The sequence below is a fragment of the Rana temporaria genome, chromosome 1 (genome assembly GCF_905171775.1).
Source record: "Rana temporaria chromosome 1, aRanTem1.1, whole genome shotgun sequence".
NCBI lineage: Eukaryota > Metazoa > Chordata > Amphibia > Anura > Ranidae > Rana > Rana temporaria.
Window position 1 is genome coordinate 221,532,021 of NC_053489.1, and position 20,406 is coordinate 221,552,426.

Consider the following 20,406-nt stretch of genomic DNA (forward strand, 5'->3'; position numbering starts at 1 on the left):
CAAAATTGTCGGTCTTTTTTTGTTTATAGCGCAAAAAATAAAATACCACTAAAAGAAAGCTCTATTTGTGGGGAAACAAAGTACATCAATTTTATTTGGCCTGATCACGAAGGGGGGGGGGGGGTGAACCTTCCGGAGGTAATATACAGGTCATACACAGAGGAAGGAGGAAGAGATGGGTTTATTGTACTGGTCACATACAGTGGTAGGATGGGGATGAAGGGGTAAATGTTCAGATATGCAGGATAAGGAAGGGGAGGGGTTAATATACAGGTCATGTAGAGACAGCATTAAGCTAATATGGGGGGGCATGAAAGGGTTAAAAAAAGATCCCTGCATCACTGAAATAAATGAATGAATCTGCAGATGCTGATCCATTCATTCTTATCATATTCACAAGAAATCGATCTCTCTCCTTCCCCTGCTGTACCATGTGACTGCTGTGAGGACCAATCACACTGTACAGAGCCCTTTAGATCAGCTTGGTACAGTGTCTCTGTGTACTGAGCTGTCATTGGACACAGCAATTACAGGCAGTTTGGCAAACCAACAGCTATTTTCCAGTGCTGTTTATGAAAAGCACCAGGCAAATAAAGGGTTGCCAATCTGCTGTTTAAAGGCCCAGCGCAGTAAAAGCCCTTCACTGTATATTTATGAAAACCGCAAAGGTAATAAAATGCATATAATAGGCTTGTCACCTCCTCGCGTATGCACTACAGCTCAGGTTTATAAATTACAAGAGTTAAAGCCCATTCACATCTAGGCGACAAAACGCCCGACGCCGGACGCTTGTGCCGCTAGAGGGGAGAATTCCCATTGCTGTCTATGGAGATGGTTCACATCTCATAGACGCCGTACGCCTGTCGCCTGAAAAAAAGTCCCGGACCCTTTTTTTCAGGCGACATTGGCGTTCGGCCATACAAAGCAAGGGGAAGGCTTTGTGAAAAAAAAAAAAAGTTACACACTCGCGGCAAAATACTACGCGTACGCGGCGTATCTTGTCGCGGAGGTGTGAATGCAGCCTTACTGAACAGAATTAGTAATCGTTTGTCAGGTAAAACAGTATTTCAACTGCCTTTTTAGTTTCAAGTTTACCCGGAATTGACTGACACCGTGCCCTTTCTGCACCTCGGTGAACCCTGACATTAGGTTTTGGTGGTAGCTGCAATAAAGCATGGATTTGTTGCAGAGGGAAGTATAAAGTGGTTGGGGGGGGGGGGGGGTATACATTTTTTAAATATAAATCATTTTAATAAAATGAAACCATTTTCTGTCTGTACAAGTAGAGGTTACGAGATTTAATAGATGTAGAAAAATGATACATGCATTTGTTATTCATGATCCAAAGCTTCATTTAATATCACTATATTGGATTTCCCTGGCTGTGGCCTAATTTGATCAGAAAGAAGTCATGACTGCACAACGATCTATTGACTTGGAAAAGTAGCCATTTTATTTTTTGTTATCTTTGGTTGCATGATTTGTCTATAACATAGAGGGAAAGGAGGGAAGGTGACGGTCATTGGTAAGGTCAAATCACTGCAATTAATCTTAAAGATTAGTAAAAACTCCATCAACCTAAGGGGATTAGGGCTGCTTTAATAGCTAATGATTGTTTTTAATAGGCAGTTTTCAATGATAAGACATTTGCATTTGTCCAAGACCGGTATAGTGTGCAGGAGGAAAAGATATTTTAGATGAATGCGATGGATTTACCTTCACAACAAAGCCGAACACAAGGGACCGGGTAAGGCAAACTAAGCAGAGACTTATAGGTAGGACTGCGCAGATATTGACTCTCTTCTGGAAAACAAAGGTAACTGGGAGATAGCTACTTTAATAGTAACATTATTGATCTAGAAATTCCTCTCTGACATTTATAGTTGCTTGGCTTGCTATATGTTTATTGTGGTATTTATATATCTTTCAACGGGGAGAAACCGGCAACTGTAAGTCATAAGAGGAAAACAGTTAATACCTACTAGCATTTCCTTTTTTATAGTAAAATGTTCATGTCATTTGTGTAGACAAAATCTTATAGACAAATGAACCATGGAAAATAAACCATTTCAATGGTTTGAAATAGAAAAAAATTATGGGAACAAGAGATTGTTTTAACCATTTCGGCCCCGTAAGGATTTGCCCACTTAATGGCCAGGCCCTATTTGCGATACGGCACTGCATCGCTTTAACTGACCATTGCACAGTCATGCAACATCTCTAGCTATGACTAAACACTGAAGCTACAGTGCGAAATGTTAGCTTTTTTTCCATTTTTTTTGCTGTGGCATGTTCATTTTGTGATCGATTTTAATTAAAAGAACATTTTTGGAGTGCGGCTGTCTAAGTTTCCTTCGTATTTTTGCATCACTATTGCATTGCCAGCACCCATGGTTTGGTTCCAGTGAGGAGGTTCTTTGAAGACTACTGAGCGGTTATTTTCACTCACTGCGTCGCTTTAACTGACCATTGCACAGTCATGCAACGTTGTACCCAAACAAAATTTATGTCTTTTTTTTCCCCACAAATAGAGCTTTCTTTTGGTGGTATTTGATAATCTCTGTGGTTTTAATTTTTTGCGCTATAAACAAAAAAATTCGACATTTTACTTTTTGCTATAAAAAATATCCCACAAAAATATATAAAAAACAAAAACAAATTTCTTTCTTAGTTTAGGCCGATATGTATTCTTCTACATATATTGGGTAAAATATATCGCAATACGCATATATTGATTGGTTTGCGCAAAAGTTATAGTGTCTTTTATTAGTAATGGTGGCGATCTGGGATTTTTATGGTGACTGTGACATTGCGGCAGACACTTTTGACACTATTTTGGACCAGTGACATATAAACAGCGATCAGTGCTATAAAAATGCACTGATTACTTTGTAAATGACACTGGTAGGGAAGGGGTTAAACACTAGGGGGCAATCAAAGGCTCACTGTGTTCTAACTGTAGTAGGGATTGGCTCACTACAACATGACAGAGATCACTGCTCCCGATGACAGGGAGCAGTAGATCCCGGTCATGTTGCTAGGCAGAACAGGGAAATGCCTTGTCCGTGTCACGATCGCGGTGCCCTCGGGGGACATCGAGTCTGCGGTCACTAAGCCATGATTTAAAGGGGACGTACAGGTACGCCAATTTGCCTAGCTGTGACATTGTATATCGTCGTGCGTCGCCTCCGACCCTCCCGCCAACCCCACCACTGTAATATTTTGGTGTGGTGGGGGTTAATAAAGCTGAGAGTGTTGTGACAGGAACTCATCAAGAGAGTCCAACTATGCTCTGCCATTTATAGACCCCAACATACAGTTTCTATAAATAAAACATGACCTATGAATGGAGAAGTCAGACCTTTCAATCATCTGCCTGTTCTCCATTCATAGATTATTTTTTATTCATAGAATCTGCAGTTCAGGCAGAAAGGGTGGGATAGCAGAGCTCTTTTGATGAGTGCCTATCAGAGCACCCTCATCTCTATTAACTGCTGATGTACCAGAAGATTGCAGTGGCAGCGGTAGCGGGGCTTGGAGGGTAAAATTTTTTTCATTTTGGATAGAGCAAGGAAGGATTATAACCCTTGTCAGAATTTTGTCTCATTGCAGAGATTTCCCTTCACTTCCTGTCCCGTAGTCAAAACACGAAGTGAGAGGAAATCCCTGCAAATTAAGGGAATTCCTTGGGGGCCCCCAGGTTACTAGAACTAGTGTCCCCATAGGAAAATTTCCCTTATATTACTTTATCTGGGGACAACCCAAATTTGGGGATTTTCTTTTACTTTTACTTTCAATGATAATGCTAAACAGGACAAATAGAGAGGGTGAATCTCCTTAACAGGGGTACAGACTAACAACTGAGTATAAGGCCCCTTTCACACGGTCAGACCGTTCAGTTCCGCCTGTCATATTTTTTGGCGGACCTGAACGGATGCTCCATACTTCTCCATGGAGTGTCGGATGTCAGCGGAGACATGTCCGCTGACACCCGACCCAATCCGATCCGCTAAAATCAGATGGATGGCTATATGTCGCCATCCATCCATGGCAGATTGGATCGGGTAAGATCTGATGAAAACTGACATGCTGTCTGTTTTCATCAGATCTCTCTATAGGAGACAGCGGTGCTGCACAAGCCCCTCCCCGCTCAGTGAGCAGAGAGAGACTTGTCATCCACTGGCTCAGCACAGATCTGCGGAGAGATCTCCCGCTGAGCTGGCGGGAGCTGGCGCACTCCGCTGAGACGGAGTCCGCCTTGTGTGAAAGGGGCCTAAAAGAGAAGAGAAGCGCCTCTAAGTGTAGCAATATGGTTACATTTAATAAAGGTACAACATTTAGCAACTTATTTCTACACTTAGAGGCGTCTCTCTTCTCTTTTATACTCTGTAGCTCCTGCTGGATTTTGCTTCTAATCCTCCTGAGGAGGCTTCCATTTGTGGATGGACATTTTATGGTTACACAACATGTTCACATTGCTATAATCTTTTTATGTGGAATACAAACTGAAGGACTTATGAATAAATGGTTGTGGAACGAATCATTTGAGTTTCAATTGTTTCTTAAGGGGAAACTTGATTTGATATACAAGTGCTTTGGATTACAAGCATGTCTCTGGAACGAATTATGCTCACAATCCAAGGTTTTACTGTAGTGTCCTTGTTTCCTGTGAGCAGAAAAGACAGCAAAACAATGTTAGCTTTCTTGTGAAAACTACCAAACCCATCATCTACTATTCTATAGAGAAAAGCAAAGGCAGACATGTTTAAAGCCTTCCTGGGTGACAACTATGACTTATTCCTTACATACAGTGGAGAAGTGAGCATAGCCACGAATGGATAGAATGTGTGTTATTAAAATGGTTACCGGGTTAAAATAAAGATGAGAAAACCAGAAAACGAAAATGCAGCCACCATGTTCAAGGACTGGTAGGCCGCAATATATTATTTTAGGGGTTTTAGACACTAAGGATGTGTTATTGTTGAGCTCCATTTGCTGCACTATGAAGTGTTCTCAAGTAACATATGTTGGGATGTAGTGAAAAAAAAAACACGGAATCATAACAATTTTGTATGCTAACATCAGAATTCATTAATGTTCCTTAATTGTCTGATGGGCCATTAGTTCTGAAATACTTCCTTAAGCGATTCTGTGACTGTAACTCGGTTAAAAGAATGCTAGAAAGTGGGACCTCCAAAAAGAAGCAGTTTTATACACTCACCTTTACCATTCTCTGTTCCTCTTAGCTCTGTTCAAGAGCTATGACCACCTGAAGAACAATTGATGCTTGACCAGAAGTTTAAGATGCCTTATGCCGCGTACACACAATCAGAATGTTCAATGAAAAAAGTCTGATGGTCTTTTTTCATCGGAAATTCTGATTGTGTGTATACGGGGCATTAGTACACCTTTACTTTCTTTTACTGGCTCCTAAGTCATTGCAGGACACAGTATAAACTGGGGGAAGAAACTACGGGGGAGAGTTGGAAGATCGCAGTGTTTTAGTAGGCAGTAGACAAGTGATCATGCAATAAAAGCTGAATATGTGTAAATACAATCTGCCAGATGTAAGACAAAACTTTCACATCATCGTTGCAATTAGAGTGTAAAAGATGTATTTGAATCTCTAAAATCTTAGCAGAGAGCAGCCTGTCAGTTGTACAGAAGAATGTTGTTGGACCAATGCATTATTTTTCTGTATCAATAATCAAATATAGGCAGGCTTGAAAAAAATTGTTACTACTTTAAACTCGAATATTTCAATCCCCAAGTACTCTTTTTTAGGTCACATAATTACTTTAAAGCGGAGCTTCACCCTGACAATTGCGCGGTCATGCGACGTGGCTCCCAAACAAAATTGACATCCTTTTTTTTCCACAAATAGAGCTTTCTTTTGATGGTATTTGATCACCTAAAAACTATTTTTTTCGATACGCATACTTCTACATATTTTTGGTAAAAAAATCGCAATAAGCGTATATTGATTGGTTTGCGCAAAAGTTAAGCATCTACAAGATAGGGGTAGTTTTATGGCATTGTTATTATTAATTTTTGTTTTACTAGTAATGGTGGCGATCTGTGTTTTTTATCACGACTGCGACTTTATGGCGGGCACATCGTACACTTTTGACACATTTTTGGGACCATTGTAATTTTTACAGCGATCAGTGCTATAAAATGCACTGCTTACTGTGAAAATGACACTGGCAGTGAAGGGGTTAACCACTAGGTTGCGCTGAAGGGGTTAAGTGTGTCCTAGGGAGTGATTCTAACTGTTAGAGGGCGTGGCTACGAGTGACACGTCACCGATCGCGGCTCCTGATGAGAGGGAGCCAACGTTCAGTGACAGTGTCACTAGGCAGAATGGGGAGATGCTTGTTTACACTTGTCTCTCCCCCATTCTGCAGCTCTGTGACCCCATTGCGGGACACAGGCAGACATTGAGTCCGTGGGTCCCGCAGGCACGGTCACGGAGCTCGCGGCAGGGGCGCGCACGCCCGCAGGGCGCCAATTTTATAGTGACGTAAATATACATTACTCTGTCCAGCCGTGCCATTCTGCCGACATATATGTGCAGGAGCCAGTCGTTAACCGGTTAAATCATGTGTATATATGTATGTATGTGATTGCTGTTTTGATATATGCACATCCATGTGCAAGTGGAACATGAAAAGAATAGTCATGAAATATAATAAAACTAGCACAACATCCATAATATCTTGCATTTGCATCTAGTAAATATTCATGAAATTCAGCAAAACATTTCAGCAGATTAATTAACTTTGTATAATTAGTATTCCTACTTATCTATAGTATTTTCATTTATTTGTAATTAAGTAACTCCCATATGATTGAATGGATTAGCTGTAAGCAAATTAAAGTTCAATCCCTTTATATATATATAATCTGATATTGTTACATCCTATGTTACACACTGTAGGTTAACCACTTCAGCCCCGTAAGATTTGGCTGCTCAAAGGACCAGGCCATTTTTTTCGATACGGCACTGCATCACTTTAACCGAAAATTGCGCGGTCATGCAATGCTGTACCCAAACAAAATGTTGGTGGTATTTGATTACCTCTGCGGTTTACATTTTTTGCTCTATAAACAAAAGAAGAGCGACAATTTTGAAAAAAAACACAATATATTTTACTTGTTGCTATAATAAATATCCCACATTAAAAAAAAAAAAAAAAAAATTATGTTTTCCTCAGTTTAGGCCGATATGTATTCTTTTACATATTTTTGTTAAAAAAAATCTCAATAAGCATATATTGATTGGTTTGCACACAAGTTATAGCGCCTACAAAATAGGGGATAGATTTATGGCATTTGTATTATTTGTTTTACTAGTAATGGTGGCAATCTGCAATTTTTATCGGGACTGCGATATTACGGCAGACAAATTAGACACTTTTGACACTTTTTTGGGACCATTGACATTTATAGAGCAATCAGTGCTATAAAAATGCACTGATTACTGTATAAATGTCACTGGCAGGGAAGGGGTTAACACTAGGGGGCAATCAATGGGTTAAATGTGTTACCTATGTGTGTTCTAACTGTAGGGAGGGTGAGACTGTCTAGGAGGGGAGATAGATCAGTGTTCATACTTAGTATAAACACGCGATCAGTCTCTACTCCCCTGAAAGAACCTGGATTTGTGTGTATACACACACAGATCCTGGATATTGCTCTGTCAAGAGCGATCACGGGTGCCCGAGGGTCATGGCGCCCATCAGGCACTCACGTCAGCTCTAGGGACACACTTCGGGTGCACCCCTAGTGGCCAAATAAAAAAGCGACAATTTGCCCAGCCGAGCCAACCTGCCACAGTAAAACTGCGACGACTGGTCGGCAAGTGGTTAGACAATGACAATGACAGAACCAATGTATTGAAGAGCATATCAATTCAAACATAGATCTTTTGTATTATGGGAATTTTTGTTTTTTCTTTATAAACATCTTATTGATTAATGCAATTGAAAAAAAACTGAAACACCTATCCAATTTGCATGTCAGGAGATAGTGACCGGCTCTCTATGGAGTCGGTTCACACATCTCCGAATGTTGCTCCAGAGCAAATTGCACAGGAGACCTGTGCATCTTCTGGTCTGTTTCAGGTCTGAATTCAGCCAAAAATTCGGACTAAATCGGACCTGAAACAGTGAACATGATGCACTGGACCCCTGCTGTGAGTCATTCCATGTTGCACTCTAAAATTGGCTTAGCTCCATTAGTGAGATCCCAAGTGGGGGATAACCGATATACCACTACAAGGCTTCCTTACCCTTATCTGGTGACTGGCAAGCTCTATTCTAGATTACTTAAAGAGACAGCTCTGTTTTTGAGGGGTGTTGATACTATCTATTATACTCATAACTGGATTCATGAGCCTGCCTGACTTACCCACCCCCTGCACTGAGCTCTGATTGATTAATATTATTCTACATTTGATAGAGTTGCCAGTTTTCTTGGTCACCCTGGAGGGTGTATCTCTGTTGGTCCAGGTGTCCTATGTGGGATTTGAACGCCTTTAATACTTGGATTCCCACTCTTTGGGAGGACTGACTTTACTCTCCCTGTGTTGTGTGTGGTTTCACCCATTATTTGATCTTCAAGGTCAATCGGCACCTACACAGTATGCAGAGGCGTATCTAGTGTAAATAGCTCCTATGGCAAGCACTGAAACTGCGCCCCTGTCGAAACATTTGAAACCCATCTTTCAGATAACCTTAACAAAAAAACAGCTAACAAAACTAGTGATATTTTCATCCCTTGTGATACCTTGGGTAGTGACATAATCTCTTTATGGAGAAATCTGGGGTTTATTAGACCCCCGATTCCTCCTCTGCCCTCCAAGGCCAGGTAAATGCAGAACCAATACTGGAAGTGATGAAATCTTCATCACTTAAGGCCTCAGTTTTAACAGAGGAGAGGAGATGGAATGGGAGAGCCTGGGAGAACAAGGGGGGGGCTGTGGCTGAACGCAGCAGGGATAGCGCTGCCATTGACCATTAGCAAAGGTGCTGAAAAGGAGATCCTGCCTATGCTCGGGAGGAGGGAAGAAGAGACCCTCAGACCCTGGTAAGTGCCTTGCTGCCCAGCCACTCAACAGTGCCCCCTTCATATGGCGCCCATGGCACTTGCCATGGCTGCCATACCCTAGATACGCCTCTGCCAGTATGTCCTGAGGAAGCAATTAGATGCAAAACGCATTGACAATCCAGTATGAAGGAGTTCATGAACCTTTTGATAATTATCTACACCCCTTTTCTGCACACCAATGGACTTTTCACTATTTCAATGAAAGGATCCATGCCTCCATGTCTGTAATTGGGTATCTGTTGACCTTTGTCTAATAAAGGGTGTTTTATGTATTTGTTTGGTTTTAACATTTTTGTAACAAAGATATTTCTTATACCTACTGCCTCGTGTTATGCCCACAAAGTCTGCTTTTCTTTGAGAAAGTCCTAGCTCATCTGTCAATACTTTTTCTGATTATAATATTAATGAATGCTGATCTCATTTACATGTTTATCTAGAATCTCCTTGTGTGATTGACAGCAAAAATCAGTAAAGCTCTAACTGGTTCAGAGTGCCAACCTTCCCTCTTTAATCTCTAGTACTGCTGTACATGGAATTATAGGAGGCTGTATGATTTTTTTAAATTAATACATAACTGGATTATATGGTGTTTTTATCTGCTCAGTTCTCTTCATGGAGAATGCTAGTTTATTTGTAGGCCAGTTTACAAAATACATGCTTTCAAACATATTTTTGATTTGGCATGGAGCTTTCCATTGGGTACATCTGGTGAAGTTTCAGCTGCCAGAGGGCACCAGTGTACAAGATGTCCATATCATTTCAACTGTCCAGGTTTAATACCATGTGCTACAAAAGCCACTGTTAGGCCCCGTACACACGACCAAGTTTCTCGGCAGAATTCAGCCAGAAACTCGGTCGGAGCTGAATTCTGCCGAGAAACCCGGCCGTGTGTACACTTTCGGCCGAGGAAGCCGACGAGGACCTCGGCGAGGAAATAGAGAACATGTTCTCTATTTCCTCGTTGTTCAATGGCAAATTTCAGCTCGCCGAGATCCTCGGCAGCTTCACAAGGAACTCGACGGGCAAAACGATGTGTTTTGCCCGTCGAGTTCCTCGGACGTGTGTACGGGGCCTAAGACAATCTTTGTCATTGGGCCTATCATCATGTATTACAAGTTAGCCTGTAAATTATGACCTTTTTGGTTCTGCTTGTATTGTTAACTTTAAACATTACATTGATGAACTTATCTAAATTTTTTTTTTTTTACAATGATGGAAGTCCCTTAGGGCAATTTATAACATGTTTTTATCATTTTTCTTTATTTCTCTATTATATTTAACATAGAATAACATCAAAAAAGAGACCTGTATGTGTTACCAACATCCCTAAATGAAATGGAAAAGGAGAAACCCCCCAAGGTGGGACTTTAACGGTAACAACTCAGATTCAAAGAAGAGTAATAATATTCAAAATTTATTTAACAATTTATTACAAAAAATGTTTTTTTTTGTAATAAATTGTTAAATAAATTTTGAATATTATTACTCTTCTTTGAATCTGAGTTGTTACCGTTAAAGTCCCACTTTGGGGGGTTTCTTCCTTTCCCCTCTAATATATTTAGGAAAAAAATAAAAACTTTAACAGGTAAACATGAAATATTGCAAACAAATATTTCATATTTCCTCCTAGCAGCTAGCAGGTTACACGCAGACATCTGGTACCATCAAGTTTCAGATTGCTGGTTTATAGCTGTGCTGTGGATACAGACCGGATTAGCAGGATCTGAGATTACACACACAGCTTAGGCTTGGTTCACACTGCTGCGACTTGGGATCCAACTTGTGAGACCCCAAGTTGCGTGATATGTGAAATCCCATTTTGGTCAATAAGAGCAACTTCTATCTGACTTGTCCCCATAGACTTTAATAGAAGTCGCCTCCAATTCGGATTCTCACCTTAATTGATGTGATTTGGATCCAACATTACAGGAAGATTACCTAGGCATTCCCTGAAGTTGCTTCAAAGTCACTTCAAGTCACATCAAGTCGCACTCAAGTCACACCAAAGTTGCCTGGCAAAGTGGTGCGATAAGTCTATGACAGTTCTGGATCTTCAGTCGTTAGTAGCAGTCATTGGGCATAGACCTAGTGTTGGGCTTGCTTGTGAGGTTAAATGCAGGCCAATTCTGACTATGCAGCTATGTACAGTCAGTTGTGCACAAAGAGGCATCCCTAAAACATGGTTTTATTATTGCAGGTGAAGAACAGTCAAAAAATCCAATGCATTTCAGCCATCATTTGAGCCATGATTAAGGTCTGATGGCTGAAACACGTTGGCCTTTTTGACTGTTGTTCATCTGCAATAATAAAACCATGTTTTAGCCGACTTCCATGTCACCAGCCTTTTTGCATGGATTACATGGAGGTTTGCAGAGACTTCCCAGGCTGAGTGTTGTGTTTTTTGAGGTTCACCAGGCATTACAGATGACGTAGTAGCTTGGATGCACCTGTCCAAATTCCAATGTCTACTGCTTTATATATATATATATATATAAACAGTATATATATATATATATATATATATATATATATATATATATATATATATATATATATATATATATATATATATATATATATATATATATATAGCTTAAGGCTCTTTAGAAAAGAAAAAAATCTTACCTTTCATGATTTAAACTAAATAATATCTGGCTCCACAGGGGTTTGCATGCTTTCCATGGACAGTCCAATTTTGTCTGTGGAAATATTTAACTTTAACTCAGAGTGTTTATTTATTTGGGAGACATAATTGTGACACTTTTTGATTTACAGAGACATCAGTAGAAAGCTTTGATTATATCACTGCATTTGAAAACCTATAGAAGTATGGGAAAGGGCATTACAGATGAGGTTTTTAATAGCGTATCTACATTCAGATTAATATAAATGGAACCTTCTGCTAAAAAAAAGGCTTTTAGTGGCATAATAACATGAATAGTGATTGAAAAATGAAGAGCATAGTAGATGATACACCACAAGTCTACGGTATGCTTTGTACATGCTTCAAAAATGTGAGTAGTATGTCCAAAAGACAAGTTTCTGAATTTTATGTTTAGAGTAGTGTCCTTAATTAAATATTTGGTTTAAAAGGCATGTCTACGTAAAAAACAGTGATCACTGGAATCTCTGTAACTTATTTCTCTCTCATTGGGAATGTATCCCTTCTGTTGACAGTTCTATATGAATCTGTATAATGTTTCTTCTTTTTTTTGAAATATTCAATAAATAAACAATTAAAAAAAAAAAAGAATCTCTGTAACTTACTGGAGAAATAGTAGAATAACATTGCTAAGTTCATAATATTGCTTCATGTGAATATGACCTGTCTGGCAGAATAAAAGACTGCTCAGACATCTTTCTCATGTAAGAAGGCAGATTTATGTAAAATACCAAAATAACTACGAGAAAGGTCCTAGTATGTACAACAAAAGTGCAGCCTTTTATTGACAGCTTTGAATAAAGAAGAACTCAATTAGGCCATATTTACATAAACAGGTCATATATACACAGGAAAATGTCAGAAAATTACAATGTAGAAATGTGCCACTTCAGGTAATTACAGAAATTAGAGAATGTTTTCCTGAGTGAGCCATTTCTTGATCGGTCAGGGAATGTTGTTATGACTGTAGGTTTTTCCCTACTCATGTGCTGAGTTTTTATTGTTAAAATGTTGAATGGCCATGATGGATTTCATATTTTGATTACTGTTGTTGTCAACAGAATGTTTTTCCTCACTTCTCCATAGGAATAAGTGTATAGGTTCAACACCTGATACATACACGTCTGTACAGAAAATTATTATTGTGATATTTGGATCAAAAATTATACAGGGACCTGTTTTTTGTAATATCTCTGAACACTCTCTGAACACCTTCATGTGCTCCTTATAGGCACACAGTGTAAAATCATCAAAAAAAAAAAGCTAGGAAGACCACGCCATCTTCTCAGCATGGCATTGGTGAAAAAGTCTAAATTAGGAAATGAAAGCTCAGCTATTGTGATGCAATACTGATTCCCATATTCTGCTTATGCAAGCACTGCTGTCAGGCAGCATGATTTATTGGTGGTAATGGGGATAGACAAACATGTTTTCAGGTTGTCACATATAGGTATAGGTATTAGTGTAAGTGCGCTCCCATTGCAAGGAGTAGAGAAAAGAGTGGCGTTGGTGAGTATTTTTGGATGTTATCAACGCCTTATTTTAGGATAACATTGTTGATGTTGCTTTTTACATTGTTACTTACAAATGCTATTACAGTATATGAAGGGAGTAACAACCAATTAAATGTCAGTTTTCAGTGGTTTAGGGCAACCAGAACAATAAAAGAACAATAAAAGATCATTGCTAATTGGTTTGTATCAGTTGCTGTACTTTAAAAATTGCGCTTTGCTTAAATAAGCCTGACTGTGTTTACATTTTTCATTACTAGCATTAACTTCTAAGGAACCCATACACTGAGATTGGTCTACTAAAACAGTATAGAATATTCACATTGCAGAGAGAATGTGCAAAAAAATATATATATTTTCACAACTGAGAAAAGTTTTTCAACTGAGCATTCGTGCTTCTGAATGAACTTTCTCTATTCTATTTAAAGCCATCTCCATTTACCATCAATACCGAGAAAGGAGTGGAGAGTTGTCTTGGACTATAAAGCACATTTTTGTATTTGACTATAACTTCCTAAGCACTTCCTAACAAGAGTTATTTGCCAACTGTACAGAATTGGTAAAGCATTGGAGAGCAAGGCTGCAGTGAACAATATAGCACAAGTATAGAACAATATAGAACAATACAGCACAAATAAAATAATGCTGAACCAATCACTCAAGCTTAGATTTTCTGTCCTATTAGATTTTTTGGAAACTGTCAGACTTACCAGTTTAGGCCTGGTCGTTATTCATTTTCATTTTCAGCTATCATTAAGGCATCTGTGCTGAGACATGTTAAAATGCTTTATGTAAAATGTTGATGCATGTTTTCAATGCTTTTGCAGTCGTTCACTTGTGGTTTGAGTGTGTTTTTGTTGTGCTGCATTGAGCTGCATTATCTTATGATGTGTTATTTCCTGTGACATCACTTCCTTCCTGGTCACTAATTGAGTGTAGTGTACAAAAACAAGATTGAAGGCAGGAAGGGAAAACACTTTTTTTTCGATTAAACTTGGATAGAGTGCAGAGGGATTAGAACACTTGTCAGGTTTTTATTGCTGTCTGTGTCCCCCGTTAGGGAGATTCATCCTCTCTCTTTGTCTTGTTTACTATTATCATAGAAAGCGAAAGTAAAAGAAAATCCAAAATGTTGTGTTGCCCCCGGAAAAGTAATAGAGGGGAAATCTTCTGATGGGGACACTAGTTCTAGTGTCCTGTAGGTCCTCAATGAGGGGTTTCCCCTCACTTCCTGTTTGGCTATGGGACAGGAAGTGAAGGGAAATCTCCAATGGGACACAGATGGCGAAAAAAATCTGACAGGGGTTAAAACCCTCCCTTGCTCTATCCAAAATGAAGAAAAAAATTGCCTATAGTTTTACCTAAAGGGGTTGTAAAGGTGCTGTTTTTTTTTTTTTTCTAAATAGGTTCCTTTAAGCTAGTGCATTGTTGGTTCACTTACCTTTTCCTTCGATTTCCCTTCTAAATGTTTTTTTTTCTTTGTCTGAATTTCTCACTTCCTGTTCCTCCTCAGTAAGCTTGCCCCATCATCCGAGCCGTTCTGGCTGGGGGTTAGTCAGCGTGCTCGCCCCCTCCCTTGGGACGACATCCCTGTAGGGAGATGCTGTGAACACAGGGATGTCGTCCCAAGGAAGGGGGCAAGCATGCTGACTAACCCCCAGCCAGAATGACTCGGAGGATGGGGGCAAGCTTACTGAGGAGGAACAGGAAGTGAGAAATTCAGACAAAGAAAAAAAACACATTTAGAAGGGAAATCGAAGGAAAGAGTAAGTGAACCAACAATGCACTAGCTTAAAGGAACCTATTTAGAAAATAAAAAACAAACCTTTACAACCTTTAAAAACAAACCTTTACAACCCCTTTAAATTGTATTGTGGTGGGATGCACTAAATAATATTGCTACAGTGATGCGTTGTGGAAAAATGTTGAAGTCAATTTGTGAAAAACACCAATTGCCACCAATGTTATTTTCCTTACAACGCCACCAACATGCCACAACTGCTCTGGTATGAACCGGTCACTAAGTGCTGCTCTACATGTAAACACATTCTGAAATAGATCACATGTACTCTACAGCAGTCCTAAATAAACTGAATTATGCATTTGATAAAATTTTGGACTGAAATGCAGAAGGATAATTAAGTATCTAGATGAAGCAGTAAGACAAATTACTCTTTCAGAATGTGTTTCAAGGGAACCATAAAATAATAATTTTACACATTTTTCTTGTATGTAAAAACGTTGTCACAAAAGATTTCTCCTGTAATTAAATATGCTAAGTTAAAATCAATGTTTTGTTGCTTTGCTTTACAGGAATAATTCATCAGATGAAAGGAGACTTTGATACTGCACTAAAATTACACAAGGCTCACCTTTCGATTGCCCAGGAATTAAACGATTATGCAGCTCAAGGCAGGGCTTATGGTAACATGGGGAATGCCTATAATGCACTTGGGATGTATGACCAGGCTGTTAAGTATCATCGGCAAGAACTTCAGATATCGATGGAGGTCAATGACAGAGCTTCTCAAGCCTCTACACACGGGAATTTAGCTGTTGCATATCAGGCTTTAGGTGCTCATGATAGAGCTTTACAACACTACCAAAACCATCTGAACATTGCTCGGGAACTACGGGATATTCAAAGTGAAGCTCGAGCTCTAGGCAACCTTGGAAATTTCCACTGCTCTCGAGGTGAATACATGCAAGCAGTACCTTTTTATGAACAGTACTTGAGAATATCACCTGAACTGCAAGACATGGAGGGGGAGGGTAAAGTGTGTCACAATCTTGGCTATGCTTATTATTGCCTAGGAAATTACCAGGATGCTGTAAAATACTATGAACAGGATTTGGCATTGGCAAAGGATCTCCATGACAAAGTAAGCCAAGCTAAGGCATACTGTAACTTGGGCCTGGCATTTAAGGCACTAATGAACTATAATAAAGCTGAAGAATGCCAGAAATACCTTTTGTCATTGGCACAGTCTTTGAATAATTCTCAAGCAAAGTTCCGTGCTCTTGGGAACCTTGGCGATATTTTTGTTGCTAAGAAAGATGTAAATGGTGCAATAAAATTTTACGAACAGCAACTAGGTTTAGCTCATCAAGTCAAGGACAGGCGGCTAGAGGCTAGCGCTTATGCTGCTTTAGGTAGTGCTTACAGAATGATACAAAAATATGACAAAGCATTGGGATATCATACACAGGAACTTGAGGTCTTCCAAGAATTAAATGAATTGCCAGGAGAATGCAGAGCTCATGGTCACCTTGCTGCTGTATATATGTCTCTTGAGAAGTACACTATGGCCTTCAAATGCTATGAGGAACAGCTTGAGCTGGGGCAAAAGCTTAAAGACCCTGCAATAGAAGCTCAGGTGTATGGGAATATGGGCATCACTAAAATGAACATGAATGTCATGGAGGAGGCTATTGGTTATTTTGAACAGCAGCTAGCCATGCTACAGCAGTTGAGTGGAAATGACTCTATCCTTGACAGAGGTCGTGCATATGGAAACTTGGGAGATTGTTATGATGCCCTTGGAGACTATGAAGAAGCAATAAAATATTATGAGCAGTATTTATCTGTGGCTCAAAGCTTGAACCGCCTTCCAGATCAGTCCAAAGCATACAGGGGACTTGGAAATGGACACAGGTATGTAAATTAATATTTGGAAATTATTGGTATACTTTCTGCATTTTAGATCTTCCTAACAGCAATAAACAGAATGTTTGTTGAACACGTTTTCATTGCAAACCATTTGCAGTGTTTCCAGAAGCATAGAGCTGTAATCACTATTTGTGATACATATACTCATTGTGGGTAGTTTGTGACGGGGTTTAGTAGCTTTCATAAACCTGTAAAGAGAATAGGTTGAATATTATTGGGGGAAAAAATAGAGCAGCAAACTTGATGCCAAGGTGATAAAGACAGGAAGAAGTTAAAAAGTAGAACTTCAGTAATTTTTTAATCTTTCCATCTATTAAATCTTCTGTCCTTGTTGTTTTAACTTTGGATAGTAAAACCTTTTTTTGTCTGTCAGTAAATACCTTATATGGCCCACTTCCTGTTTCTTGTCTGGAAAAAAGCTAAGCCCTGTACACACGTCCGAGAATCTCGTCAGGAAAAACCCGTTGTTTTCCCTGACGAGATTCTTGGCAAGAAACTCTTGCTGCCTGAGTGTACTGACTGTCCTTTCAAAAGAACCGCGGTTCTCTTGAAAGGAAAGAACGCAGTGACGTCATCGCGAATGACGAGCATGCGCTCGTCACATTCGATGCCGTCGCAGCCATCTTGCTTCACCCTATCTATGTCGTGGAAGCTTCCGTGCATGCGTGAAAGTCATTTCGAGGATGCGCGGGTTTCCACGGCGACAGGAAAGTATACACACGCTTGGGTTTCTCGTCGGGAAACAGGCCAAGAATCTTGACGAGAAAAAAGAGAGCAGGTTCTCTTTTTTTCTCATTGAGATTCTGGCTAGATTTTCTGACGAGAAACCTGAATGCCTCATACACACGAACGGGAATCTCGGCAAGAATCAGTTTTCTTGCTGTTTTTTTGCCGAGAAACCCGTTCGTGTGTACGAGGCCTTGGGCTTATGACATCATGCACAGCTCTCTCTCTCTCACTCTCGTGAGAGCTTGCCAGGTAGGGAGGGAGGGTGAGTCATAAGAGAGCCAATGAGAGCTGCAGAGCCATAGGTGTGTGTCTGTGAAAATTCAGGAAGTGAACAGGCAGCAGCTTCAGCTGCCCAAAGTTAAAATTATTGCAGCCAGACTCGGCGGAGGGAGATTTCTGCAGCATATTTGGCAAGTACAGAACCACAGTATATATAAAATAATATAGTGGTTGGAGGGAAGCTTCAGAATGGCAAAGATGTTTTTTTTACAAATTATGTATTTGACTGCTGTTCCTCTGTAAAGTTTTACTAAACCCACAACCTTAAAATCAGTCTGTATATGTCTGTATATGCAGTAAAGCATGTTTGTTATACTGTGGAACCTAAGGGGTTAATACACTGCATTGTGTAAAAGGGCGGTTTGTCTTCTCTGTTCCTCCCCTTCTTCCACAGTCCCCAATATATCTTCTGATAAGACAGAGGCTAGCGGGCAAACTGCACAGGCTCACTTTGGTGTGTATTGCTAGAGAGTTTTATGTTTTTCTTAGGAGAGTGCATGTGATCAGCATAGGGCCAATCAGCACTGTCCAGATAGAGGGTCAGGGGTACTGTAGCCTTATAGGTAATTCAGTGCAGAATGAAGACTCCTCCTACAAGATTTTACCAGTCACTAATAGAAGTCACAATACTGTTCTAACTGCTGATGAAAAAAGGTATTCAGCAGTTTATATTTACTAAAACTATTGCATTTCTATCTTCTGTGTACTGTGGGAGACCAGATATAGTAAATGCAGGGTCCTGGGTTTAGTAACACTTTAATTAGGGCTGATATGGTTTACTTGTAATTTGAAAGGTTGTTTTTACTGTTATCATAGCCAGAAGTGTCACCCCTTTGCTATGAATGAAGCGCAGAAGTTATAATGAAACAATAATGTAATTCCTACATCATAACTCTCAGCATTGTATTAAAAGTGTTCTTTTTTTCCATGTATTGCTATGGTATGTCTGTGCTCCAACTATGGAGTATTAAGATATGCACCACTTAATGCTACATTGTAAATAGTATGCAAATGTTTTCATATACAGTATACATCACATTCTAGTTTATCAGTTTAGCACTTTAGTATTTTATACGTCATAAATATTTAATTCAGTAACTCAAAAATTATAATTTACTCCGCGGCTCATATGTTAACACATTTTCTTCTTCAACACAATTTTTTCTTAATTGCTGTAGGTCCATGGGAAATTTACAACAGTCTCTCGTATGCTTTGAAAAAAGACTTGTGGTCGCTCATGAACTTGGAGAGACATCAAACAAAGCCCAGGCATACGGAGAACTTGGACATTTGCATAGTCAGCTAGGAAACTATGAGCAAGCAATATCCTGCCTAGAACGTCAACTAAACATTGCCAGAGAAATGAAAGACCAGATACTGGAGAGTGATGCAGCCTGTGGTCTGGGTGGAGTCTATCAACAAATGGGAGAGTTTGATACTGCCTTACAGTACCATCAACTGGACTTACAAATAGCTGAAGAAACCAACAATCCATCTTGCCAAGCTCGAGCCTATGGAAATCTGGGACTTACTTATGAATCTCTGGGTAACTTTGAAAGAGCCGTAGTCTATCAGGAACAGCACCTTAGCATTGCAGCAGAAATGAATGACTTGGTAGCAAAGACAGTGGCCTATAGTAGCTTAGGAAGAACTCATCATGCTTTACAGAATTATTCCCAAGCAGTAATGTACTTACAAGAAGGTGAGTAGTTGGCAGGCACAGTTCGCCTACATTGAAGGAAAGCACAATTATATATTCATTATACTGTATATCATCTTCTTCTACTCTGTGATCTAGATTGCCCATTGTAGGCCCATTTTGGCTGTGGACATGGGTCAGCATGTAATTATTTAAATAATACGCTTAAGTGACATGCCTAAGATCGGCTTGTAGGAAAGCACGGTTATAAAAATGCTGCTTGGCCTGCTATTTAACTCAACCAATAGGCCTTCTAAAGTTACAGAAAATATCATGGGCCAGATTCAGGTACATTTACGTTGCTCCGCGGCGGCGTAACGTATCTGATTTACGTTACACCGCCGCAAGTTTACAGCGTAAGTGCCTGATTCGCAAAGCTCTTACCTGTAAACTTGCGGCAGTGTAACGTAAATCCGCTCGGCGCAAGCCCGCCTAATTCAAATGAGCTGGCACTATTTAAATTAGGCGCATTCCCGCGCCGAACGTACTGCGCATGCTCCATCGGGAAAATTACCCGACGTGCATTGCGCTTAATGACGTCGGACGGCGCCATTCACGGACGACTTACACAAACTACGTGATTTTTGACATTTTGACGCGGGAACGACGGCCATACTTAACATTGGTTAGTCCACCTAGAGGGCATCCCTAGTTTTACACGGCGTATCTCGACGGAAACGACGGGTAACGCGGACGTTCGTGAATCGCCGTAACTAGTCATTTGCATATTCTACGCTGACCGCTA

At 39.9% G+C, this 20,406-nt stretch overlaps 1 protein-coding gene across 2 annotated transcripts in view; it reads left to right on the plus strand.

Moving 5' to 3' along the window:
- Window positions 1-20,406, plus strand: part of TTC28 (tetratricopeptide repeat domain 28) — a 636,155-nt gene that overhangs the window by 398,177 nt on the left and 217,572 nt on the right. For both annotated transcript variants that reach the window (XM_040350766.1, XM_040350776.1), the window contains exons 6-7: window positions 15,598-16,939; window positions 19,141-19,664. In XM_040350766.1, the coding sequence (XP_040206700.1) occupies window positions 15,598-16,939; window positions 19,141-19,664 (1,866 nt within the window). The remainder of the gene's footprint in view (window positions 1-15,597; window positions 16,940-19,140; window positions 19,665-20,406) is intronic.